This window comes from Pseudophryne corroboree, chromosome 7 (assembly GCF_028390025.1).
Source record: "Pseudophryne corroboree isolate aPseCor3 chromosome 7, aPseCor3.hap2, whole genome shotgun sequence".
Classification (NCBI taxonomy): domain Eukaryota; kingdom Metazoa; phylum Chordata; class Amphibia; order Anura; family Myobatrachidae; genus Pseudophryne; species Pseudophryne corroboree.
The window spans coordinates 445937064-445963185 of NC_086450.1; the positions used below are offsets into that span (position 1 = coordinate 445937064).

At 48.7% G+C, this 26122-nt stretch overlaps 1 protein-coding gene across 7 annotated transcripts; it reads left to right on the forward strand.

Annotated features, from left to right (window-relative positions):
* Positions 1–352: 352 nt before the first annotated feature.
* INTS15 (integrator complex subunit 15) lies at positions 353–15915 on the forward strand. Of its 7 annotated transcripts, none has more exons than XM_063934983.1 (8): positions 353–592; positions 1192–1304; positions 7919–8117; positions 8309–8530; positions 8861–9026; positions 11548–12033; positions 13038–13077; positions 14100–15915. In XM_063934983.1, the coding sequence occupies exons 3-8, from the start codon at positions 7926–7928 to the stop codon at positions 14371–14373; spliced, it is 1380 nt and encodes a 459-aa protein (XP_063791053.1). In that variant the 5' UTR covers positions 353–592; positions 1192–1304; positions 7919–7925; the 3' UTR covers positions 14374–15915. The 7 variants fall into 7 exon arrangements, with proteins under 7 accessions (XP_063791053.1, XP_063791054.1, XP_063791055.1 ...); XM_063934984.1 differs by having other exon boundaries at positions 1192–1257; XM_063934985.1 differs by having other exon boundaries at positions 353–588.
* Positions 15916–26122: the final 10207 nt, after the last annotated feature.

The window sequence follows — 26122 nt, forward strand, 5'->3', positions numbered from 1 at the left end:
GGGGCATCCGCTGACCCCCGGTGATGGGACAACATTCAGGCCTATAATATGGATTGATATATAAATATTTTCAGACAGTGCATATAATAAGTCAGTATAGATAAATAACAGCCCCTCCCCATAGCACTTGCTGCTTAGTGCATATGACAGACTCTCAGTATAAGCAGCAGGTGGTATGATGAGCAGGGAGCTGGGGGAATACTGAGCAGCAGCCTGTATTAAGGTAACCCTGGCCTGACACCACACACAGGTGACACAGACAGTGAGTGAGGTGACTCTTTCTCTATTGATATTATAATATGATGAGCGGCCACGCCCCTCCCCGGCCAAATTATATCATCCCTGCCGGCCAATCCGGGTTCTGGCAGGGTGGCGCATGCGCACGGGCCGCGTTGTCGGAGAGACGCGCGTGCCCGCGCTCCCTCCTCAACGTCCCTGCCTGGATGTGCACCCCCCCGCGACTAGTAGGAACTAGGAAGGAAATAGCCGCTGTACTCGCGAGTTCCTTGCGTCGGTGACATCCGGGGCCTGCACCGGAAGTACCGAGGGGGAGGGCGATCCCGGGAGAACAGAGCGGAGCATCCACAAGTGGGTATGTTACCGGGAACAGGTCAGCTGCAGGGCGTGCTCATGGGGCCCCCGGGGGTCAGTGCTGAGAGCTGTCACCTGATACTTGGATATAGGATCCGGGGACACGTAACCCCTGCAGTGCAACAGGATCCTGCCCTCAGTCATCACCTGCCCTGTATGGTGATGGTTGGTTCTACCCCTGCCTGCCCTGCTTCATTACACCCGGGGTATCCTGTCACTCCTGTGTCCCTGAGACATGTCCAGGACCATACAGAACTGGGGGATGTGCAAATGCTGCCACTCACCCTCTATTGCCCGCTGTTACCCTGCGGTGTCTCCCCCACTGTTACCCCGCCTCTCCCAGTGTTACCCTGCCTCTCCTGCTGTTAGAAATGTAGGAGGGGTGTTGGTAGACTGGCCCCCGAAGTGTCAGGTAGTACACGGACATGGAATGACACCATAAAACGTGGAGCCCAGAACCGGCGAGGCTCAGGGGTTTGTTGGGTCTCATTATACCATAGGACCCGTTGCCTGCAGTGGCCGGTACTGTAGTGGTAATATAAGTGTATAGCTTCCAGTATAGATGCTAATTGTATTTCCTCCTCTCCTTTGTCTCTGTAGACTGCGGCGGAGCTCGGGGCTCAGTCCGGAAGAGCTGATCTGGAATCTGTCTGCCCCACAAACAGGGCGAGTCATTTGGGTTCCGTGTGGCTCACCCCATATTCCACGTATTGGTGCATAATATAAGATATTACAGTGTTCTGACATCCCTAAGTTCAGGGTGTGTGCCTGGGTTCAGGATACTAGTTGTATGGGTGGTGGTGTGAGATACGTGGCACTATTCTCACATCCCAGGGTACCAGTCTGCAGGTGGCCGTGTCTGGATGCTACACAAGGACGTTTTGTGTAGATAATCCAGCAGGCTATTAGTTTCTGATGGCTCGGTGTACAGGAGACCACAATAGGCTGGCATGGCATGTTTGTGTCTGTGTTCGATTTTGGGGTGGCTAGTTTTGTTTGGGTGCAGGGTACTGTACTGACTGGATGCATATGACTGGGTGGTGGCTTTCTGTGGCATAGTGCCAACCTGGGCTTTTCTATATGTTATGCTGTAGCTTCTAATTGAAGATATACAGTAATAGATCTATAACTATAGTGCATCTCACATGCTACAGTCAAAATACAGATTCCAGTCCCTCTGTAATATTGTCATCTTTATAAGCGTCTTCCTGCTTTGTATTGTGTTGTTGTTGTGCCTTTAACACAGTAAATATATGTAAAAACTCCCATCGGTTTATTAATGTGAGGAAAGTTGGGGTTTGCAGGAAAGCTTCAATAACCCTGCACTACCACCTATTTGTAGTATGTTACTAACCTGCTCCTTCCCCCAGCAACAACCCTGGGGGTGGCTGCTGCATGATTCCCAAGGCTCCTCGCTAGCCAAAATCATGGCTACGTGGTGCTGCAGAATGAGCTTGAGCAGTAGGACCAATCGGAAGCTAGTGGCTTATCACCCCTTAACACGGAGATCATTCTAAGAGCAGACCCCAAAAGGTTCCTCTCAGTACAATATATGTAGCAGTGAAGCTTTATTATTATTATTATAGCACACACATATTCCGCAGCGCTTTACAAAGAATATTTGACCATTCACATCAGTTCCTGCCCCAGTGGAGCTTACACTCTATATTCCCTACCACATGTACACCACACATTCATGCTAGGGTTAATTTTGTTGTGAGTCAATTAACCTACCAGTATATTTTTGGACTGTGGGAGGAAGTCTGGAGTACCCGGAGGAAACCCACACAAGCATGGGAAGAATATACAAACTCCACAGAGAGCCATGGTGGGAATCGAACGCATGACCTCAGTGCTGTCAGGCAGTAATGCTGACCATTACACCATCCATACTGACCCAGACCTTGTGGTACCACAATGTTACCGGTAATATTAAAGGCAATTCCAGGCATGTTTGGAATTTTATATTATTGCCGTTTTAAATTCTGTGGGCAAACCCGCTGACCATGGACAAGCAGCCGTTTAGTGAACATACATCCTGGTTTTTCTGACACAAGATTCACAGTGGCACGGTTGTGGGTGCTTGTAGTGCAGGTCTTGTGCACCAGCTGTAGGTCTAGTCCTGGTTTGCCAAAACTTCTATTCAGATGTACATAGTCCTAAACTGCTTTTATACTTTCATTCTATGTACATTTCTTCCTTGTTTCGTAGGGGACACAGGGATTACCCTGTTTTATAGGCTGTGCAGAAGGACTGGTCACCAAACAGTTAAAGCTTTGACTTCCCAGCAGCCCAGGCTCCTTCTGCTCCCACCGTGAGCTCTGTCTTTCGCAGCTGCTCCTCCAACATCGTCTAGTCCCAAGTACAGTCCGACAACATGACAGCCGTCGCCTACATCAACCGTCAGGGTTGTCATCTGCCGGCTCTCTCGGTAGTCTTCATTCTTGAGGTTCAGAAATGGGAAGTGGACTTCCTAAGACGACAGGACGTTCGCTGCGGCGAGTGGGCCCTTCATTCCACCTAATGTACATCTCTTCCACCCTGCCCTTCCCCCACCACTACCCCTCCTCTTCTGGGCCTCTCCATTAACGCCCCACTGCAACTTCCTCTGCGACCAGATCTTTTGTCTCCAGGTTCATGCTTTCATCCAGACCTAGCTCTGCTCATTTTCACAGTGTGGCTCTTTAGGAATCCGTCCTCAGAGCTAAGAGATTCTCCAGATCCGTTGTTCGGACCATGTTGAAGACCCGTAAACCCACCTCGGCAAGGATTTATAACCGGGTTTTGCAGACTTAATTTTATTGGTGTCCGACCAGTGGCCTTAACCCCAGGTCCTTTCGTCTTTCCTGAGACCTCTCCTTTCTTCAGGCGGATCTGGACTTGGGCTTTCATTTTTCTTTTTTTGATGGTGCAGGTTTCGTCTCTTTCTGTACTCTTCCAGAGACAGATTGTGTTGATGTCCGAAGTTCGAACTTTCTTTCAGGGTGTCCTCCATGTACAGGCCCGTGGCTTCCTGGGTCTTGCCTTTGGTGCTTTAGGATCTTCAGTCCATCTCCTCTGAGCCCTTGGACCCAGTGGACATTCATTGGCTCACATGGAAGACTCTTCCTTTTGGCCATTGCGTCGACATGAGTGTGTCGGATCTAGGTGCGCTATCGTATCGCTCCCCGTTATGTGGGGGTTTTTTTTCACTGGGAACAGGACGTTCTTTGATCTCATTTAGGATACCTCCCAAAGGTAATTTTTTGGTTTCATATCAACCAGGAGATCGTGGTCCCTGCCTTTCACTTACCTGATGCTTCGCCAGAGAAGGCCTCTTTGGATGTTGTTCAGGCCCTCCAGATCTATTTTCACTGCACCAGGGATAGCCATAAATCTGATTCCCTTATTGTACTTTATGGTTTTCACAAACGTGGCTGGCCGACTAACAAATAGACCTCGGCCAATTGGCTCCCTTTGACTTTCCGCCGTGCGTATGCGGTGACGGGTTCTTCTTGGGCAGCTTACCGTAGGCTCTTGGCTGCCGGGCAGTCAAAGCTTTAACTGTTTTGTGCCCAGTCCTTTTTTAATAGCCTATAACAAGGTAAGAACACAAATCTCCTTTTACTGCACACTGTGTCTTTGCATCAGGTGTGAATCTTCCATTCTTTTCACTGCTTGCTAGATACATCTCTCCCTATGTCCTCACCTACCATTGACACCAGTGGCTGCTTTGTTGTTGGTGGCTGATGGTGTTAGTAGCAGCCTAAACTTTTGCTGCTACGAATTTGTGGGAACAGGGGGGGGGGGGGGTGGACTGGGGATTTTCGGAGCAGGTGTCTCGGTACTGGATCATTGATGACTTCCTCCTGTAGCGTTCTGTCTGCTGCTGTAAATCATGGTGCACCAGATCCTTAATTTGCACGGCGCCTTTGAGATTATTCATGTACAGGTCCCTGTATAACATTTCCTCCACACAACCACTGATTAAAGTCAGCCATATAGTACCTGGCAGCCGTGCATATGACCTGGGTATTTATTTTTCCCTCCATTAATACACACACAGCCTAATCCTGCATCACATCCTACTTCTGTATAGTTATCCCCCGGCATTGCCTGGCTCCTACTCCCAGCCACTCATCTTACCTGTGTCAGTCAGTCATTATACACATGACGGGATCGGGTAAGACCTGTACATCAAAACTAGGTTTGGTCCTTGTCTGTTAGTCACTGTTTATTACTGCAGCCATTCCCAGATGGGGCCAGTCCTACTCCCCCCTGTAGTCTGTGGCTCTGGTCACACCTACACAGGACAATGGGCCTACCAGTAAGACATATGTCAGATTACAGTCATGTCTATAGGCATCGCAGCATCAGACTGCAAATCCTCACTACACCCCAAATCCTCACTACACCCCAAATCCTCACTACACCCGACACTTGCTTAACGTCATGGCAGTTTAAATTGATACATTTCATGGGAAAAAGAATCCTTATTGCTGCAAATTATAATACATATGACCCATAATCCCCATTCTTACCACCTCCTATCTGAATTTTTTTCTACTCAAAGAAAAAATATTCTCCAGATTATATATCAAGCTTTATTATTAGTATTATTAGTATTATTATTTGATCATAGGATAAATATTTGTGGCACCATTAATTATGCGCTGGTATAACGAGAATATTTGTCATACACATCAGTCCCTGCCACACCACTTTTTTTTTATTTTTTATCATAAGTACATTTTTTAATTGAATAAATAGCAAGAAAAAACAAGCAAGGGGAAGAGAACATAGGGATAAATATAAAGAAACAAATAAAGGGGGGGTAACAGGACATCCATGCATATCGGATGAATATTAAATCGCATGAAAGATGAGTAATACCACTTTTACACCCAAAACCCAGGTTCAACCCAGGTTTTCTGGAAACAGTTTCAATCTGGGTCAGACCCTGTTTACGTTGCACATTGGATCCGGTTTATTCCCGTGGTAGGCCCCATGTACACTGAACCCTGGTCTGCCCTGCGTGTCACTCACAGACCCTCCCTTAAGGCGGACCTCTGCATACACAACCAATCAGCAGCTTTTAAGCATTGCCCAGGTCGGATGACCCAGGTTAAGCTGTTTACACTACTCATTACCTGGGTCCAACTATGATAGCTACCAGAGTCAGATGCCCTGGTCACTCGACCTGGGTCATTTTCCAAGCACCTTTTTACAGCAAGATTTGACCTAGTTAGAGCCAGCAATAATACGGGTCAAAAACTTGGTGTAAAGGGGATATAAATTAGGCATCTGAAACTACCAATGGAGGCTCGTTTAGGCTCTGTGGGTTAGAGTGTCCAAAAGGTACAAAGAGGGGCGGTTTAGGATGAGCTGGGCTTTGGTAAGGGAATAGGCTTTAAAACCCCACTGTGAAGGTTTGCAGAGACGTGGAGAATCTGGCAGGGAGCGTGTTCCAGTGGTGGGGAGCAGCCAGTGGAGGCATATTTGGAAGAGATTATCAGTTTGGAGGAGAGGTGGCGGTCATTAACGAAGTGGGAGTATGGAGGGAGGTGAAGCCAGAGATGTAGCTGAAAGGATGATTAGCTGAGAGCTTTAAAGGTGAGATGGGGGGCTGTATCAAGCCTTGGAGAGAATTAAAGTGGAGAAGTTGCCTAAACAAACCAACTTCTGTCATTTATCTAGTACGGACTATGAAATGACTGTTAGAAGACGATTACTTTAGGGCAGTGTATATACTGTAATACAGCACGGAATCGTACAAAAGCATAACTACAGACAAAGCATGGAGCCTGACAGTACAAGGGACATGGCACAGGTAGCTCAGGGGAAACATCTAGAGCCTAATTCAGACCTGATCGCAGCAGCCAATTTGTTAGCAGTTGGGCAAAACCATGTGCAGTGCAGGTGGGGCAGATATAACATGTGCAGAGAGAGTTAGATTTGGGTGGGGTGTGTTCAATCTGAAATCTAAATTGCAGTGTAAAAATAAAGCAGCCAGTATTTACCCTGCACAGAAACAAAAAAAAACGCCCAAATCTAACTCTCTCTGCACATGTTACATCTGCCCCACCTGCAGTGCACATGGTTTTGCCCAACTGCTAACAAATTGGCTGCTGCGATCAACTCTGAATTACCCCCCTAGTGTGAAGCTAGGGTCTAACATTAGTAAAAGGATTTCTGTGATTTGACAAAGACACAGCTTTCTCCTGACTTGTATAACACACAAGTTGCGCCATAGCTGGGGGCACACGTGCTGTCATGTTGTCACAGAACAGGCTCCGGGCACAGGAAGATGGGGGTCATACTACGTACTATCCCTGCACCTTTCCATGTAGTGGGTGTTGCTCATAGGAAACACAGGGGGTGCGGATGAATATAAAGCATTGTTCTGTACAGCTTCTTATATATTACATTATGTACCTGGCCCCTTCATTTTGCAGTATCACCCTGCACTATACCACATTACACCTGTGCTGTAGATGTTTCTCTAATCACTCAGACATGTGACTCACATTGCAGGAAATAAACATGTCAGGCACATACAGTACTAGAGAGTCCCCGTGCTCCAGCTGTTTTGTGTCGCACAATGTAATGTTATGTCACTCGACACTGTAATCAATTCATTGGCCAACATTCCTCATGCTGATTATTTTAAGACTGTCTTTTCCCCTATTGCATCAACTGTGTTACCAGTAACACCAGTCTCCAAAACTCATATTAAACTGTGTACAGCAAAGTGTTCATGTCCGCTTACATTCAAATAAAGTTTTACAAGTTGAATCAGGGAAAAAAATCTATTGATTTAGCTGCATCAAGGCCTGGATTAGCCCCACCCACTACAGGCTACAGTGTCCAGTGGGGAAGAAGTGCGTTTTCCAGACCCAGTTGTCACTGTTTGCAGTTCCATTACAGCACCAGCCGGGGGAGCCGGGGTCGGTAGGTGATGAGAAGCTTTTGGGGTTTCTCTGTATCCTAATATGTGGATGCCAACAGTGCAAAGAGCTGTGTACATGTTCCTAGTGGGTAACCTAACTCCTGGGGGCCTTATCTGCATGTAATGAGCATCCATAGTAGTCATGATGCTGGGGAGCTGGTGTAATAGACATGGTTCCATGTTTTCAGGAATAATCTATGATTTTATTTTGAATCTGCATAATTCCTGAGCATCTTGTAGGCCGCTTGGTGTGTGTTGAACTGCATGTCCCAGGATGCTGGCTTCCAGGGTGTGCTTGTATTTGTAGTTCCACAGCGGCTTCCCTACCCCAGGTTTGCTAATGTTGTTATAAAGCTTCTATGTACATAAGATAACCTGCCTGATCTCTCTCACTGATAGGGGCAGGATGAGTGACATTCGCCATTCCCTCCTGCGGCGAGATGCCCTCAGCGCGGCCAAGGAGGTGCTTTACCACCTGGACATCTATTTCAGCAGCCAGCTGCAGAGTGCCCCGGTGCCGCTGGTCGAAAAGGGGCCCATCGAACTGTTGGAGGAGTTTATCTTCCACGTTCCCAAGGAGCGAGGGATCCATAGCAAGGTGACCGCGCATTCTATACCTATCATCGTACTTTGACGCTGCAATGGTCTTCTGTGTATGGGGCGCAGTATAATTGCCCTGCGACAGCCACAACATAGAGTATTGTCGCTCACTGTCAGAATAAGCTGAGAAATCTAAACCCAAAACATTTCTCTTTCATCATTAACGAGCTGCTCATCTTCCCCTTTCAGTGGTTTACCGCCATGCAAGAGCTGCAGCTGCTGGAGATACTCTGCAACTACTTCCAGGAGCAGAACAAGGAGCCCGTGCGGCAGGTCATCTTCTCCTCGCTCTTCAGCCCGCAGGGCAATAAAGCCGACGAGCCGCGCATGTCTCTGCTGGGGAAGCTGACGTCTATGGCAGTGGCGGTGTGCAGAGTCCCTGTGCTGGAGTGTGCGGCTTCATGGCTGCAGGTAAAGAGCCGTGATAACCATCGGACACCGCGTCATTCTGTACAGAATCTCTTATGGTTGGTACATAACTACCGGCCCATATTACACAATGAGGCTCAACATATGTATAGTGCCTCCAATACAGAGAATGATTGCCTTGGGGTGATTCCTTTGGAACACATAGGGGTTAGGTAACAGAAGTGCATTTTATTCTGTTCCTAGTTTAAACCAGCGTTGGTTTAACAGCTGTATATTAGAACTGTTTATTCTGTTATGGAGCTTTATGCTCCCTTCCATGTTGCTTTGTGAGGTTGCTGACTTTGTGCTGTTTCTCTGTGGTGTTACCGGCAGCGCACTCCGGCTGTGTACTGCATACGTTTGGCCAAGACTCTAGTGGATGACTACTGTGGCATGGTTCCAGGCTCCATCCAGACACTAAAGCAGATCTTCAATGTGAGCCCCCGTTTCTGCTGTCAGTTCATCACTGCCGTCGCTGCACTTTATGATATGTCCAAAGGTGAGTGCCGGTCTGTTTCCAGATCTGACGGTTTTCCATATTGCTTTAAAGATAGGAAAAAATGTTGATTATTGCACTCTGTTCTCTGCAGTCATCCAGGTCTAAGTGGCACTTGTTATCTATGATATAATCCGCGTAATTGTGCATCTATAGCTTGCGCACTACAGCCGAGGGGTCGGCCTCGCCCCCCACGTAGTTCTCTAGGGCTGCTAAGGACGAAATGATGACCCAGCTAAAGGTGGTTCTAAATTACTCGTACCTAGTGTACCCCTGCAGTCTCCGTACTAGTCCATAGTGTACCCCTGCAGTCTCCGTACTAGTCCATAGTGTACCCCTGCAGTCTCCGTACTAGTCCATAGTGTACCCCTGCAGTCTCCGTACCAGTCCATAGTGTGCCCCTGCAGTCTCCCTCCTAGTCCATAGTGTACCCCTGCAGTCTCCCTACTAGTCCATAGTGTACCCCTGCAGTCTCCCTACTAGTCCATAGTGTACCCCTGCAGTCTCCCTACTAGTCCATAGTGTACCCCTGCAGTCTCCCTACTAGTCCATAGTGTGCCCCTGCAGTCTCCCTACTAGTCCATAGTGTGCCCCTGCAGTCTCCCTACTAGTCCATAGTGTACCCCTGCAGTCTCTGTACTAGTCCATAGTGTACCCCTGCAGTCTCCGTACCAGTCCATAGTGTACCCCTGCAGTCTCCGTACTAGTCCATAGTGTGCCCCTGCAGTCTCCGTAGTAGTCCATAGTGTGCCCCTGCAGTCTCGGTAGTAGTCCATAGTGTGCCCCTGCAGTCTCCCTCCTAGTCCATAGTGTGCCCCTGCAGTCTCCGTAGTAGTAGTGTGTGCCCCTGCAGTCTCCCTCCTAGTCCATAGTGTACCCCTGCAGTCTCCCTACTAGTCCATAGTGTACCCCTGCAGTCTCCCTACTAGTCCATAGTGTGCCCCTGCAGTCTCCGTAGTAGTCCATAGTGTGCCCCTGCAGTCTCCCTACTAGTCCATAGTGTGCCCCTGCAGTCTCCCTCCTAGTCCATAGTGTACCCCTGCAGTCTCCCTACTAGTCCATAGTGTGCCCCTGCAGTCTCCCTACTAGTCCATAGTGTGCCCCTGCAGTCTCCTTACTAGTCCATAGTGTGCCCCTGCAGTCTCCCTACTAGTCCATAGTGTACCCCCGCAGTCTCCCTACTAGTCCATAGTGTGCCCCTGCAGTCTCCCTCCTAGTCCATAGTGTGCCCCTGCAGTCTCCCTCCTAGTCCATAGTGTGCCCCTGCAGTCTCCCTACTAGTCCATAGTGTACCCCTGCGGTCTCCCTACTAGTCCATAGTGTACCCCTGCGGTCTCCCTACTAGTCCATAGTGTACCCCTGCGGTCTCCCTACTAGTCCATAGTGTACCCCTGCGGTCTCCCTACTAGTCCATAGTGTACCCCTGCAATCTTCCTACTAGTCCATAGTGTACCCCTGCAGTCTCCCTACTAGTCCATAGTGTCCCCCTGCAGTCTCCGTACTAGTCCATAGTGTCCCCCTGCAGTCTCCCTCCTAGTCCATAGTGTGCCCCCGCAGTCTGCCTCCTAGTCCATAGTGTGCCCCCGCAGTCTCCCTCCTAGTACATAGTGTGCCCCCGCAGTCTCCCTCCTAGTCCATAGTGTGCCCCCGCAGTCTCCCTACTAGTCCATAGTGTGCCCCCGCAGTCTGCCTCCTAGTCCATAGTGTGCCCCCGCAGTCTCCCTACTAGTCCATAGTGTGCCCCCGCAGTCTGCCTCCTAGTCCATAGTGTGCCCCCGCAGTCTGCCTCCTAGTCCATAGTGTGCCCCCGCAGTCTCCCTCCTAGTCCATAGTGTGCCCCCGCAGTCTCCCTCCTAGTCCATAGTGTGCCCCTGCAGTCTCCCTCCTAGTCCATAGTGTGCCCCTGCAGTCTCCCTCCTAGTCCATAGTGTGCCCCCGCAGTCTCCCTCCTAGTCCATAGTGTGCCCCCGCAGTCTCCCTCCTAGTCCATAGTGTGCCCCCGCAGTCTCCCTCCTAGTACATAGTGTACCCCCGCAGTCTCCCTCCTAGTACATAGTGTGCCCCCGCAGTCTCCAGTTCCTGAAATCACAACCCAGCATATTGCGATGACTGTACTTATGCATTAAATATTGCTGTTCCTAAGTGAGAAGCATAAAGTGATTAATAATAATATTATTGTTGTTATTATTATTATCCTTTATTTATATGGCGCCACATGGGATTCACAGCGCCCAATTACAGAGTAAACAAATAAATTACAGAGTAAACAAATAAGCAAAACATAAAACAGTGAGTTAAAATGCAATACAATATAGGACAAGTCCAGGGTATATAAACATATCTGCGTCAGTAACCAGCACTGAAATAAGTATCAGGTTGGCAGAAAACCGAGTGATTTGGTGCCATCAAAGGGAGTATTGAAAAGAAGATAGGTTAAGTAGGAGACGTAAAAGCACATGAGGGAAGAGCGTCCTGCTCGTGAGAGCTTACATTCAGTACCTTTCTTTTTTCTAATATGTTACAGAGGACCTCCTCCCCCCTCACAATCTTCTGGAGATGATTGTTTCCTGGATCTTCGAGGATCCCCGTCTCGTTCTGATCACTTTCCTCAACACCCCTATCACTGCCAACCTGTCCATTGGCTTCCTGGACTTCTCTCCATTAATGAGCCTGGTGCGGTGGTGTGTGATCGCCCCCCTGGCCTACAGGCGCAAGAAGAAGGCTGCTGGCGGTGGGGTGATTGCAGACAATCAAAGCCTTTACTCCAAGCTACACTTGAGTGTCCTGCAGGGCCTTATGGTCCTTCAGACCCACCTTACGGAGAAGAACCTGTATGGGCGGCTGGGGCTGGTGATGTTTGATCAACTTGTGCCTCTGGTGGAAGAGCTGGGACAACTGTGCAATGAGCTTAACCCACTGAACGCTGAGCAAGAGATGGAGCTGGCGCTAGATCGGCTGGCACAGGCGCTACAGGTCTCCATGGCCACAGGAGCATTACTCTGCACCCGCGGTAAGTAATTGATCAGAGCTACTTGCGTACAAAGCTGCATCTTTGTTACTTGCTATTGGTAGTGCTTTTTTAACACGATGCACCTTTCTGTCTTTTGCTGGGACCAACGGTGGCATAGGGGGAGATGTATCAAGCAGTGTAGGGATCTTTAAAGCTGTTGTCCATCCTTACTGCATTCTGGAACCACTGATAGATGCCACCAGCAGCACACACAAGCCTTTGGCAGTTGGCCGATTTACCTTTTAACGAAGGATTAAAAGTCATGGTCTGATTACCACTGTTCTATGCTGGCAGTTGTTTTCAGAGACAATGTGGATCTTTGTATGTGGAGCCAACCACCATTCCTCCTAAGCCTTGCTCTCTAAATAGGAGAGCGTAACGTAAATAGCTGCAATGAGAAACTGCTGGTTAGTGCAACCTTGCAGAGTGGATCCTTTACAAAATGTTCAGTTTTACCACTATAAGGGAGGTATTCAATTAAGTGGGCACTAATTCGACAGGGTATTCAATAGTGGGCATTTTCGCCCATTTTTTAATCCATTTTCGCCCATGTCGTTTCACTTTTTTTTTTTTTTTCTGCCGAATCGGCACGGGTGAAAATTGCGCCATAAAATGGTCGAAAATTTGGCAAAACACGTATATTGGCGGCAAATTCGCAGATACACGTGGTTTTTGCAAGTGCCAGATTTTTTGACCAGTCGATAAAACGGCACTGGCATTGAATAGGTCGAATGTAAACGGCACTAATTGAATACCCGCCATAGTGTCCAAAGATCTTGGGGGTATATTTACTAAAGTGCAGGTTTTTAGAAGTGGAGATGTTGCCCGAAGCAACCAATGAGATTCTAGCTATTGTCATCTAGAAGGTGATAGATTAGTGGTAAGTAGTATCTGGTTTGTTGCCATGGGCAACATCTGAATTTCTAAACTCCCGCACCACATAGAATGACCAGTGGGAATAAACCGCAACACATGTCTGATTTCCCTGTGCATTTTTCTTGCAGATGACCTCAGGACCCTTTGTGCGAGGCTTCCCCATAATAAGTAAGTGCTGGGTGGGAGTGGGGATGCTGTATGTTTTTGTGGACTAGTGTTTTTTTTTTTGTTAAATTGAAATGTAGTCACACGTACAGTACGTTGGAAGATCTATATGAAACATTTCAATGGCATGGCCATAATTAAGAGGGTTTGCACGTTATGTGACATTGGGGCAGATGTATTAACCTGGAGAAGGTATAAGGAAGTGATAAACCAGTGATAAGTGCACTGCTGATTGGCTGGTGCGTTTATCACCTTGCACTTATCACTGGTTTATCACTTCCTTCTGCCTTCTCCATACATCTGCCCCATTATTATTCTATAGCTCACATGGAGCTGTTGTCATCTGTTATTACTTTTAGATTCCAAAACGCTTCAGTTAGTGACCCTCCATGTGCTGGCTAGGATTATATTATAAATTGCTGTATTACACTAGAAATGTACCGTTTCCCCCGTGTTCCTCTTACTGTGGTTCCACTGCAGGTTTCTGACCTGTGTAATAACATAGCTACAGATTTATAAAGTGGAACTTGAAAGCATGTTCTGTCCTGCGCTGCCCTCTCACCAACCAGCAGAAAGGTGGCGTCCTCATGCCTGGTGCAGACTACTTGCCCATTCCAGCACCTGCTGTACCAAAGAGCCTCCAGGCCCGAGATGTGTAAAGATTAGTAGCTGGAAGTCGTTTAGACGAGTCTGAGTTAGGGGTGATAGGGACCCATAGAATAAGAACTTTATTTTGTATTGTACATGACTATAGATCAGAGGTTCTCAAACTCGGTCCTCGGGGGCACACACGGTGCATGTTTTGCAGGTCTCCTCACAGAATCGCAAGTGAAATAATTAGCTCCACCTGTGGACCTTTTAAAATGTGTCAGCGAGTAATTAATACACCTGTGCACCTGCTGGGTTACCTGCAAAACATGCACTGCGTGTGCCCCCGAGGACCGAGTTTGAGAACCTCTGCTATAGATGGATGCTCTGTTAACCCACGTTATAATTTTTTTTATTTTTTTTTATTTCCCCTCTAGCCTAATGCAGTTGGTGGTCTCTGGCCCGGTTCAGCCACAGCCTGCTCTGTCTCAGACATACTACCCTCACATTCATACTCCGCCGCTCGGCTACCCAACGCTTCCTGCTCATGCAGCATTGCCTGCACACTCATCATTACCTGCTCATGCAGCCCTGCCCGCTCACACAGCGCTTCCTGCACATGCAGCGCTGCCTACTCACCCGTCTTTACCGGGTCATCCTGTGCAGGCATTCATCCCTGGGGTCACTTTTCCTTTCCGGCCAATGCGTTGACTTACGGAGAGAGACTATCATTGCCGCTGAGCTGGAAGAGGAACGCAGGACCCGGAGAAGCTGCATGCCATCATTGTTCCAGTGCAGCAAGGACATCCGTCACCATACTGGGTGTCCAGGCTTCCTTAGCTGTAATACTATGCCTGACCTGCAGGTGGCTACACCGCGTAGGTCACAATCTGTCGCGTTGGTCATCCATAATGAGCGTTATAGTCTTCTGACATTACCAGGTTCTGTGATGTAATTTTATAACTTTGCTATTTTGTTCAGTGGGCGCTATGTAGTTATCAAAGACCCAAGAAGATGGAGTTCTACTGTGATCTGGTTCATTCTGCAGTGCATTTCATCCGGCGGACTGTATATGCACTGTAGTCTCTCATGCTTCCACACTGACAACACAACAGAAGATCTTGGAGGGGAGGGGCTAGCGGAAGCTGGCCCCAAGACCAAGCTCTCTGTGCTGACAACCTAACTTCCTTGTGGAGCCAGACCGTCAGACTGTACTACGTCCGCTGGCGAGCTAGGCTGCAGTGCGATTATGAGTAAGCGATCCCAGGAACAGGTGTGGTACATGAACTGCGCTCTGAATGCCACGCCTTGTCCAAGGTGATGGTGGTCACAATGTACTTTATATTTTTGTACAAAATGTTTTATGCACTATATATGTAAAACCATAAAACCCACATCCGAGAATCTGGTGTCGGGGCCTTTTTGGTTCTTCTTCCCGCTCGATTTTCCATAAACTAGTGTTACTACCAGAATAATAGTCCGGCTTTCTACCTGTACATACAGCAAGAGGATTGTACTAACGTTCCACCACCTACCCTGTGCTGTATTACATTATTATCCATGTGTTACTGCCTGGTGACATTACAATATCCACAGATATCTGCTGCGGTTCTGTAAGTACAACACGAAAGAGCCATGACACCCAGGAGCGGCCACTGGCAGCCTTAGAAGATTGCATTTAGCTTCTGCGGGTAATCATGTGGAAAGTGTGGAGGACTAATCTGATCTGTACGGACTGGCAATCCCTCTTTAAATAATCCTTTCCAGTGCTGCCTGTAGTTGTGGGGATTGTCTAAGAAATTGTATCTTGAATTCAGAAATATAAATCCATTTGTTTCCCAGTATAATAATAATAATAATTTTTTGAGTTTAACTGAGGCCTTTAAAGGGTTTTCAGAGCGGTTTCTGAATTAATGCTGCACTTTTTGAGGACGATATTTGCGGTACTCCCCATGATTCTGGGGGTACGCTAATATATAATACATAAGTGTATTTAACATGCAAAGTTCAGGCAGTACATCCTGTAGCCTAGAGAGTAGTGTGAAGCTTGCACATAAAAACCCCTCGTACTACGACCAAGAAAACTCTTAACCAGATAAAACAATGTATTGAAAAAACTTCACTGAAGATTCTGAAAGTTATCTTTGGGAGATTGCCTTTAAAGTGACACAAGCAGGCTGAGCTGCAAGCAGATAATGTGTTTATATATTTCTATGTATTTTTCTTTTTTTATAAATAAAGTATGAAAACAAAGTAATGGTCTCCACAGGGATAACCTTTGATATGGCTGGTGGAGTCAAGGACTGGCACCGAGTAGCTTAAGCTTGTGAGCCTCCCAGGATGCACTGGGCTTTTCTCTGACGTCCTAAGTGGATGCTGGGACTCCGTAAGGGCCATGGGGAATAGCGGCTCTGCAGGAGACTGGGCACAACTATAAAGAAAGCTTTAGGTCTAACTGGTGTGCACTGGCTCCTCCCACTATGACCCTCCTCCAGACTTCAGTTAGAATCTTGTGCCCGGCTGAGCTGGATGCACACTAGGGGCTCTCCTGAGCTCCTAGAAAGAAAGTATATTTTAGGTTTTTTATTTTACAGTGAGATCTGCTGGCAACAGACTCACTGCAACGAGGGACTAAGGGGAGAAGAAGCGAACCTACCTGACTGGAGATAGTTTGGGCTTCTTAGGCTACTGAACACCATTAGCTCCAGAGGGATCGAACTCAGGACCCGACCTCGATCGTTCGGTCCCGGAGCCGCGCCGCCGTCCCCCTTACAGAGCCAGAAGCAAGAAGTTGTCCGGAAAATCGGCGGCAGAAGACCTCGGTCTTCAACAAGGTAATGCACAGCACTGCAGCTGTGCGCCATTGCTCCTCATGCACACCTCACACTCCGGTCACTGATGGGTGCAGGGTGCTGGGGGGGGGGGGGGGGCGCCCTGAGCAGCAATATAAACACCTTGGCTGGCAAATCATCACAATATATAGTCCCAGAGGCTATATATGTGATAAATTACCCCTGCCAGAATTCCTGAAAAAAGCGGGAGAAGTCCGCCGGAAAAGGGGCGGGGCTAACTCCCTCAGCACACTGGCGCCATTTTTCCCTCACAGCTCCGCTGGAAGGATCGCTCCCTGGCTCTCCCCTGCAGTATCAAGCTACAAAGGGTAAAAAAGAGAGGGGGGGCACTAAATTTAGGCGCAGTATAACTTATATAGCAGCTATAAGGGGAAATAATTCAGTTAATCCCTGTATTATTATAGCGCTCTGGTGTGTGCTGGCATACTCTCTCTCTGTCTCCCCAAAGGGCTTTGTGGGGTCCTGTCCTCTGTCAGAGCATTCCCTGTGTGTGTGCGGTGTGTCGGTACGGCTGTGTCGACATGTTTGATGAGGAGGCTTATGTGGAGGCGGAGCAGATGCCGATAAATGTGATGTCACCCCCTGCGGGGTCGACACCTGAGTGGATGGTTCTGTGGAAGGAATTACGCGACAGTATCGACTCCTTGCATAAAAGGTTTGACGACATACCAAATATGGGACAGCCGGCTTCTCAGCCTGTGCCTGCCCAGGCGTCTCAAAAGCCATCAGGGGCTCTAAAACGCCCGCTACCTCAGATGGCAGACACAGATGTCGACACGGATACTGACTCCAGTGTCGACGACGATGAGACTAATGTAACTTCCAATAGGGCTACACGTTATATGATTGAGGCAATGAAAAATGTGTTGCATATTTCTGATGTTACCCCAGGTACCACAAAAAAGGGTATTATGTTTGGAGAGAAAAAACTACCAGTTGTTTTTCCTCCATCTGAGGAATTAAATGAAGTGTGTGAAGAAGCGTGGGCTTCCCCCGATAAGAAACTGGTAATTTCTAAGAGGTTACTAATGGCGTACCCTTTCCCGCCAGAGGATAGGTCACGTTGGGAAACATCCCCTAGGGTGGATAAAGCGCTCACACGCTTGTCAAAGAAGGTGGCACTACCGTCTCCGGATACGGCCGCCCTGAAGGAACCTGCTGATAGAAAGCAGGAGGCTATCCTGAAGTCTGTATATACACACACAGGTATTATACTGAGACCAGCTATTGCTTCAGCATGGATGTGCAGTGCTGCAGCTGCGTGGTCAGATTCCCTGTCGGAAAATATTGATACCCTAGACAGGGACACTATATTGCTAACCGTAGAGCATATTAAAGACGCACTCTTATACATGAGAGATGCACAGAGGGATATTTGCCGGCTGGCATCTAAAATAAGTGCAATGTCCATTTCTGCCAGGAGAGGGTTATGGACTCGGCAGTGGACAGGAGATGCAGATTCTAAAAGGCACATGGAAGTTTTGCCTTATAAGGGTGAGGAGTTGTTCGGGGATGGTCTCTCGGACCTCGTTTCCACAGCAACAGCTGGGAAGTCTACATTTTTACCCCATGTTCCCTCACAGCCAAAGAAAGCACCGTATTATCAGGTACAGTCCTTTCGGCCCAATAAGGGCAAGCGGGTTAAAGGCGCGTCCTTTCTGCCCAGAAGCAGAGGTAGAGGGAAAAAGCTGCAGCATACAGCCAGTTCCCAGGAGCAAAAGTCCTCCCCCGCTTCCTCTAAGTCCACCGCATGACGCTGGGGCTCCACAGGCGGAGCCAGGTACGGTGGGGGCCCGTCTCAAATACTTCAGCAATCAGTGGGCTCACTCACGGGTGGATCCCTGGATCCTTCAAGTAGTATCTCAGGGGTACAAGCTGGAATTCGAGATGTCTCTTCCCCCCCCCCCCCCCCCCCGCCGTTTCCTCAAATCTGCCTTACCAACAACTCCCTCAGGCAGGGAGGCAGTGTTAGAGGCAATTCACAAGCTGTATTCCCAGCAGGTGATAGTCAAAGTGCCCCTACTTCAACAAGGATGGGGTTACTATTCCACAATGTTTGTGGTACCGAAACCGGACGGTTTGGTGAGACCCATTTTAAATTTGAAATCCTTGAACACATATATAAAAAAATTCAAGTTCAAGATGGAATCGCTCAGGGCGGTTATTGCAAGCCTGGACGAGGGGGATTACATGGTATCACTGGACATCAAGGATGCTTACCTGCATGTCCCCATTTCCCATCCTCACCAGGAGTACCTCAGATTTGTGGTACAGGATTGTCATTACCATTTCCAGACGTTGCCGTTTTGTCTATCCACGGCTCCGAGGGTATTTACCAAGGTAATGGCCGAAATTATGATACTCCTTCGAAAGAAGGGAGTTTTAATTATCCCGTACTTGGACGATCTCCTGATAAAGGCGAGGTCCAGGGAGCAGTTGTTGGTCGGGGTAGCACTATCTCGGGAGGTGCTACAACAGCACGGCTGGATTCTGAATATTCCAAAGTCACAGCTGGTCCCTACGACACGTCTACTGTTCCTGGGGATGGTTCTGGACACAGAACAGAAAAAAGTGTTTCTCCCGAAGGAGAAGGCCAAGGAGCTGTCATCTCTAATCAGAGGCCTCCTAAAACCAAAACAGGTGTCGGTGCATCACTGCACGCGGATCCTGGGTAAGATGGTAGCTTCCTACGAAGCAATTCCATTCGGCAGGTTCCATGCAAGAACCTTTCAGTGGGACCTGTTGGACAAGTGGTCCGGATCGCATCTTCAGATGCATCGGCTGATAACCCTGTTTCCAAGGACCAGGGTGTCTCTACTGTGGTGGCTGCAAAGTGCTCATCTTCAAGAGGGCTGCAGATTCGGCATACAGGACTGGATCCTGGTGACCACGGACGCCAGCCTTCGGGGCTGGGGGGCAGTCACACAGGGAAGGATTATTATTCCAAGGATTATGGTCAAGTCAGGAGACTTCCCTACACATAAATATTCTGGAACTAAGGGCCATTTACAATGCCCTAAGTCAGGCAAAACCCCTGCTTCAAAACCAGCCGGTACTGATCCAGTCAGACAACATCACAGCAGTCGCCCATGTAAACCGACAGGGCGGCACAAGAAGCAGGACGGCGATGGCAGAAGCCACAAGGATTCTCCGATGGGCGGAAAATCACGTGTTAGCACTGTCAGCAGTGTTCATTCCGGGAGTGGACAACTGGGAAGCAGACTTCCTCAGCAGACACGACCTCCACCCGGGAGAGTGGGGACTTCATCCGGAAGTCTTTCAACTGATTGTAAACCGTTGGGAAAAGCCACAGGTGGACATGATGGCGTCCCGCCTAAACAAAAAGCTAGAAAGATATTGCGCCAGGTCGAGAGACCCTCAGGCGATAGCTGTGGACGCTCTAGTGACACCGTGGGTGTACCGGTCGGTTTATGTGTTCCCTCCTCTTCCTCTCATACCAAAGGTACTGAGGATAATAAGGAGAAGAGGAGTAAGAACTATACTCATTGTTCCGGATTGGCCAAGAAGAGCTTGGTACCCGGAACTTCAAGAAATGATCTCAGAGGACCCATGGCCTCTGCCGCTCAGACAGGACCTGCTGCAGCAGGGGCCCTGTCTGTTCCAAGACTTACCGCGGCTGCGTTTGACGGCATGGCGGTTGAACACCGGATCCTGAAGGAAAAGGGCATTCCGGAGGAAGTCATTCCTACGCTGATTAAAGCTAGGAAAGAAGTTACCGCAAACCATTATCACCGCCTTTGGCGAAAATATGTTGCGTGGTGTGAGGCCAGGAAGGCCCCAACGGAGGAATTTCAGCTGGGCCGTTTTCTGCACTTCCTACAGTCAGGGGTGACTATGGGCCTAAAATTGGGTTCCATTAAGGTCCAGATTTCGGCTCTATCGATTTTCTTCCAGAGAGAACTGGCTTCACTACCTGAAGTTCAGACTTTTGTTAAGGGAGTGCTGCATATTCAGCCCCCTTTTGTGCCTCCAGTGGCACCTTGGGATCTCAACGTGGTGTTGGATTTCCTAAAGTCACATTGGTTTGAGCCACTTAAAACCGTGGAATTGAAATATCTCACGTGGAAAGTGGTCATGTTGTTGGCCTTGGCTTCGGCCAGGCGTGTATCAGAATTGGCGGCTTTGTCATGTAAAAGCCCTTATCTGATTTTCCATATGGATAGGGCAGAATTGAGGACTCGTCCCCAGTTTCTCCCTAAGGTGGTATCAGCTTTTCATCTGAACCAACCTATCGTGGTGCCTGCGGCTACTACAGACTTGGAGGCTTCCAAGTTGTTAGACGTAGTCAGGGCCCTGAAAATCTATGTTTCCAGGACAGCTGGAGTCGGAAAGACTGACTCGCTATTTATCCTGTATGCGCCCAACAAGTTGGGTGCACCTGCTTCAAAGCAGACTATTGCTCGCTGGATCTGTAGTACGATTCAGTTTGCACATTCTGCGGCTGGACTGCCGCATCCTAAATCAGTGAAAGCCCATTCCACAAGGAAGGTGGGCTCTTCTTGGGCGGCTGCCCGAGGGGTCTCGGCTCTACAACTTTGCCGAGCAGCTACTTGGGCGGGGTCAAACACATTTGCTAAATTCTATAAGTTTGACACCCTGGCTGAGGAGGACCTAGAGTTTGCCCATTCGGTGCTGCAGAGTCATCCGCACTCTCCCGCCCGTTTGGGAGCTTTGGTATAATCCCCATGGTCCTTATGGAGTCCCAGCATCCACTTAGGACGTCAGAGAAAATAAGAATTTACTCACCGGTAATTCTATTTCTCGTAGTCCGTAGTGGATGCTGGGCGCCCATCCCAAGTGCGGATTGTCTGCAATACTTGTATATAGTTATTGTTTAACTAAAGGGTTATTGTTGAGCCATCTGTTGAGCGGCTCAGTTGTTGTCATACTGTTAACTGGGTATTGTATCACGAGTTATACGGTGTGATTGGTGTGGCTGGTATGAGTCTTACCCAGGATTCAAAATCCTTCCTTATTGTGTCAGCTCTTCCGGGCACAGTATCCTAACTGAAGTCTGGAGGAGGGTCATAGCGGGAGGAGCCAGTGCACACCAGTTAGACCTAAAGCTTTCTTTATAGTTGTGCCCAGTCTCCTGCGGAGCCGCTATTCCCCATGGTCCTTACAGAGTCCCAGCATCCACTACGGACTACGAGAAATAGAATTACCGGTGAGTAAATTCTTATTTTTTCCCCTTCATACCCCAGCCCCTTGCTCTGGCACTTCAGGTTTTTTTTCGGTTGCAAGAGTGCATTTAGTCCCAATGGCATTGAAGACAACTTGAAGTCTCAGAGCATGGATGCGTTGTGGTGAAGTCTCTGGGGGCCTCTTCATTACATCAGTCTTTGGTGGTATGTCCTGGTTTCCCCAGGACTGTTCCCTTTTCTTTCATTTTTTTTTTTTAAACCTTTCATACGTAACTTCCAGTGGGAATGGATTGCTTTAGCAATTTCACTTAACCATACCACCCAACCTTGCCACAGCAGATCCGAGTATGCAGATCAAAGACCCAGATGGCCTGACCATGTGGACTGCACATCGCCTTAGTTTACGCCGCCTTGACGAAGGGTATGCTTAGGGCAACAGTGCTGGCAGCAGGACACGCTTCCTAAATGATGGGACAGACCAGGGGCAAGTGCTCAATTTGATAGAGGCTCATCACATGAAGCATGCAAGACCAGCATCAGTCTGCCTCATGCACCCTATCTGTAATGCAGAACATGCAGTTGCAGAAGAACAATGGCCATACGTCCCAGCTCCTGGCTGTGTGGGACTGATTCATCACATCCCCCTCCCCCCTTCCATTCCTCTATCTCCCTGGTAATTTATTTCTACTCTCTTTTCATATCCATTCCACTGTGGTTCAGCCCCAACCATTCCAAGCCATTTTTCTCTTTCATCCATCTGGGGGACGCTGCGCACTTACTGATGGGTTAGAGCAGAGGTTCTCAAACTCTGTCCTCGGGGGCCCACACAGTGCATGTTTTGCAGGTCTCCTCACAGAATCGCAAGTGAAATAATTAGCTCCACCTGTGGACCTTTTAAAATGTCGGTGAGTAATTAATACACCTGTGCACCTGCTGGGTTACCTGCGAAACATGCACTGTGTGTGCCCCCGAGGACCGAGTTTGAGAACCTCTGGGTTAGAGTGTGTGGGAAGGGAGTTTGGCACAGAACCTATAGAAAGCTAACTCCTCCCCCCTCTAACCCCTCCTATCTCCAGCTTGACCAATAACTACCTCCGTTTTAGTTTTGTGCCTGGAGAGTACAGGCACAGTATTCTTTGCTTTGGTTTTTAGTTAGGTTGTATTTGTTTGATTTCATTTCTTTGTGGATACTTAGTCCCTGTCTACAGATGACAAGTATATTTAGAGTGGAGCTAGATAGAGCAGATTTCCCACTCAATACAGCCTCTGGGGAAGCCACCATACTGAGGTCACTGGGGCTTTCTTCTATCCGGACAGGAGATCCGGGGAGGCAACCGTCAGGTAGGACAAGCCTAATGGTTAATTTCCTGCAGCCACAACCTGCTTAGGCAATGCTGGGCTGTTACTCCCTCTTATTTACTATTTTATGTGCTGTGCTCGGGGAAACTGACATTAGCGGCTGTAAGCGGCGGTGCTGTGGAGGACTGAGAGTAGGGGCGCGTGGTGGGGTATTGTGTGCTGCAGTCTGACAGGGACCACTGGTATGGGCACGCGCTGGTGGACTGTCCGCTGCCATACAGGCTGGTTTGGTCAGGGAGGAGGCAGCGGGACCTTTCCTCAGCAATACGGATGCTGAAAGGAAGGTAAGCCCTAGATCAGGCCTGGCCATCCTGTGGCTCTCCAGCTGTTGTAAAACTACAAATCCCATCATGCTTTGCCACAGTTTTGCTATCAGGGAATGCTAAAACTGGCAGGGCATGCTGGTATGTGTAGTTTCACAACATCTGGAGAGCCACAGGTTGTCCAGGCCTGCCCTGGATGCTACTTCCACCTTGGTCTGGCTCTGTGCCTTTACTGTAGACGCTTAGGTCCCTTTACTGAAGGGGAATGGCCAGCCGTGGCGGTGACACAGAGGGGGAAGGAGCGCTTCCTGCCTTGCTCTTCCCACTCGGATGATTGTTACTGCGCCGCCCACCTCATTCTGTGAGGGCGGTCTTGTGCTACGGGCGCCATTTTCTCCACGCTGCATTTACACTGTGGGGGATGCTGCGCTGCAGATAGCACAACACACACAGAATTACGGGGACCTCGGCTTCTCGCCCTGTTCACTGCAGACGGGGATCGGCTGACAGCAAGTATTGTGCTAGCCCTGTGCTGGTTCAGTTATTTACTTTATTCCTTCACTGTTACAATAACTTGTGGGGCTAGACAGTTCTCTCTGTTATTATTATCCTGTTATTAGTACAGGCGGGGTTCATATCTGTATTAGACATTGTGTAAGGAGATTATACAGACTTTAGACTTTATTCAGCCCCTTTCAACTATTCAGTGTTTTCTTATTAGGACTCTTGTGAGATTTTAACAGATAATATGGCCAGTAAGCCGAACAAATCTGCTAAAGGGAAAGCAGACTCTATTGTTTATTTTGCCTGTTCACAGTGCGGCTCCAAACTCTCTAAAGGTAGAACGAACCCAGGTCCTTTCTGCACGGCGTGCTCTGGAACACCTGTTGCAGAGCAGCAGGGGGTTCTGCAGATCAGACAATTCTTCAGTGGGCCAGGAACATGGCCGATGCTATTGCTGACTTGCGTCAGTCCCAATTGGGTACTGATTTAGGACAGCCTGCTGAGGAGCCACGATGGGCAAGACATATGGGCAAATGTCTTTCTGACTTAGCACAGTCTTTGAACAAGATAGTGACTGCTTCAGGCTCAACTGTTACTAAACAACAGCAGCCACTGTAAGCTATCACTTTCCCAAGGGCGGAGTTAGATTCTGTAGCCCCCCCCCCCCTCCCCTCTTGAGGAAGGTGAACTAGACCCTGAGTGGGAGGATACTCACGCTTGGGAAGAAGAGGAGTTGTCAACAAGCTCAGGTGTCAGAATATTGATAGAAGCCATAAGTCAGACTCTTAATCTTCAAGAGATGGTGGTGGCGGAGACTTCGACTGCCTTTTTTCAAATGATATAAGCCTTATATAGGGTTAATGGTCCTGTCCCCACTGACAGGACACTGAGCTCCTGAGGGAACTATTCATAAGCACCACCACGGCGAGCGTACATTCCCGCAGCACGCCGCCACCCCTAACAGAGCCAGAGGTGAGAAGAGTGGTGAGTAGAAAGCCGGTGATAGCGGCATGAGGGTATGGAGACGCAGCGCTGACAGGCAGGCTGGGGCTCCAGGTTTCAGAGACATACTATGTGTGTTCCGCTGTGAGGGGCGAGGTGAAGCCTTAAAATACAAAATACCCACACTAGCAGCAGCTTACAGGGGTTCTAAGCCACTGTAAAGCACATTATAAACCTCAGCCAGTATAAAAAAAAAGGGAAGACCATTAAGGGGGCGGGGCTTCACTATGAGCGGATCCAGACGCTCTCCAGCGCCAATTTCCCTCTACAGCTCTCACTGTGCAGACTGCTAGAGAAGCGCAGCTCCTCCACGTGGACTCCAGATTACCTCAGCGGTACCAGGGAGTCATAGCAAGGGGGGAGCAGTATAAGAATACTGATACCTGTTAAGGGTACTTAGTCTGTGACCCAGCTAGGCTTAAGCTTTAACAGAAGGGCACTGTGTGGCTGGCTCCATCTTACTCTGTATCTCCCTAGACGGGCTCTGTGTGGGTTGACTGGGCTTAACCTTTTTTTCTCTTGGTGTGTGTGTATCTCACGTTACAATGTCTAAGGAGTGTGTTTCATGCACGGCAGAGTGCTTTTCTTCCCCAGGGGGATCACTACTACTAGAGGGGCTTTCCTCTAGTTTGTGCTGGTTCGGAATCTCGCCAGTTTATTTTCTATCCTTCTCTCAAAGTATGTCCGTCTCCTCGGGCACAGTTTCCTAGAGTCTGGTAGGAGGGGCGTAGAGGGAGGAGCCAGCCCACAATATAAAATTCTTAAAGTGCCCATGGCTCCTAGTGGACCCGTCTATACCCCATGGTACTAATGTGGCCCCCAGTATCCTCTACGGGCTACGAGAAAAGGATTTACCGGTAGGTAATTAAAATCCTATTTTCTGTATCCATTTGCAGAGGAAGACACAAAATTCTGAGAATCAGCCCCGAAGGTGGAAGCTCCTATTACTCATTTGGCGAAGGTTACAGTTATACCTTCAGCGCAATCAGTGACATTGAAGGATCCAAGGGATAGGAAGATAGAGGCGATTCTTAAATCTATGTTCACCTTATCAGGGGTATCTCTGTCCAATCCTCGCCAGCGCTTCGGTCCTTAAGGCCGTGGACGACTGGCTAGCACGGGTTGTATCTGGCATGCAATCTGACGATCCATCGAAGGCTATTCAGCTAGCAGTACAAATTTCTGAGGCTCTCACTTTTGTTGGTAAAGCCTTGTTGGACTAGGCCTCGCTACAGGGTGTTCACTCTGGCTCCGGGTTTGGAATGCTGACTCCGGTTCTAAACTGACGTTAACAGCTGTTCCCTTTGAGGGGGAA

Coding starts and splice junctions, on each gene's coding strand:
- INTS15 (XM_063934982.1), top strand. CDS start 7,328: ATGTCCGCTTACATTCAAATAAAGTTTTACAAGTTGAATCAGGGAAAA. Junction 12,034..13,037: donor AGCATTACTCTGCACCCGCG/GTAAGTAATTGA, acceptor TTTTTCTTGCAG/ATGACCTCAGGACCCTTTGT. Junction 13,078..14,099: donor GCGAGGCTTCCCCATAATAA/GTAAGTGCTGGG, acceptor TTTCCCCTCTAG/CCTAATGCAGTTGGTGGTCT.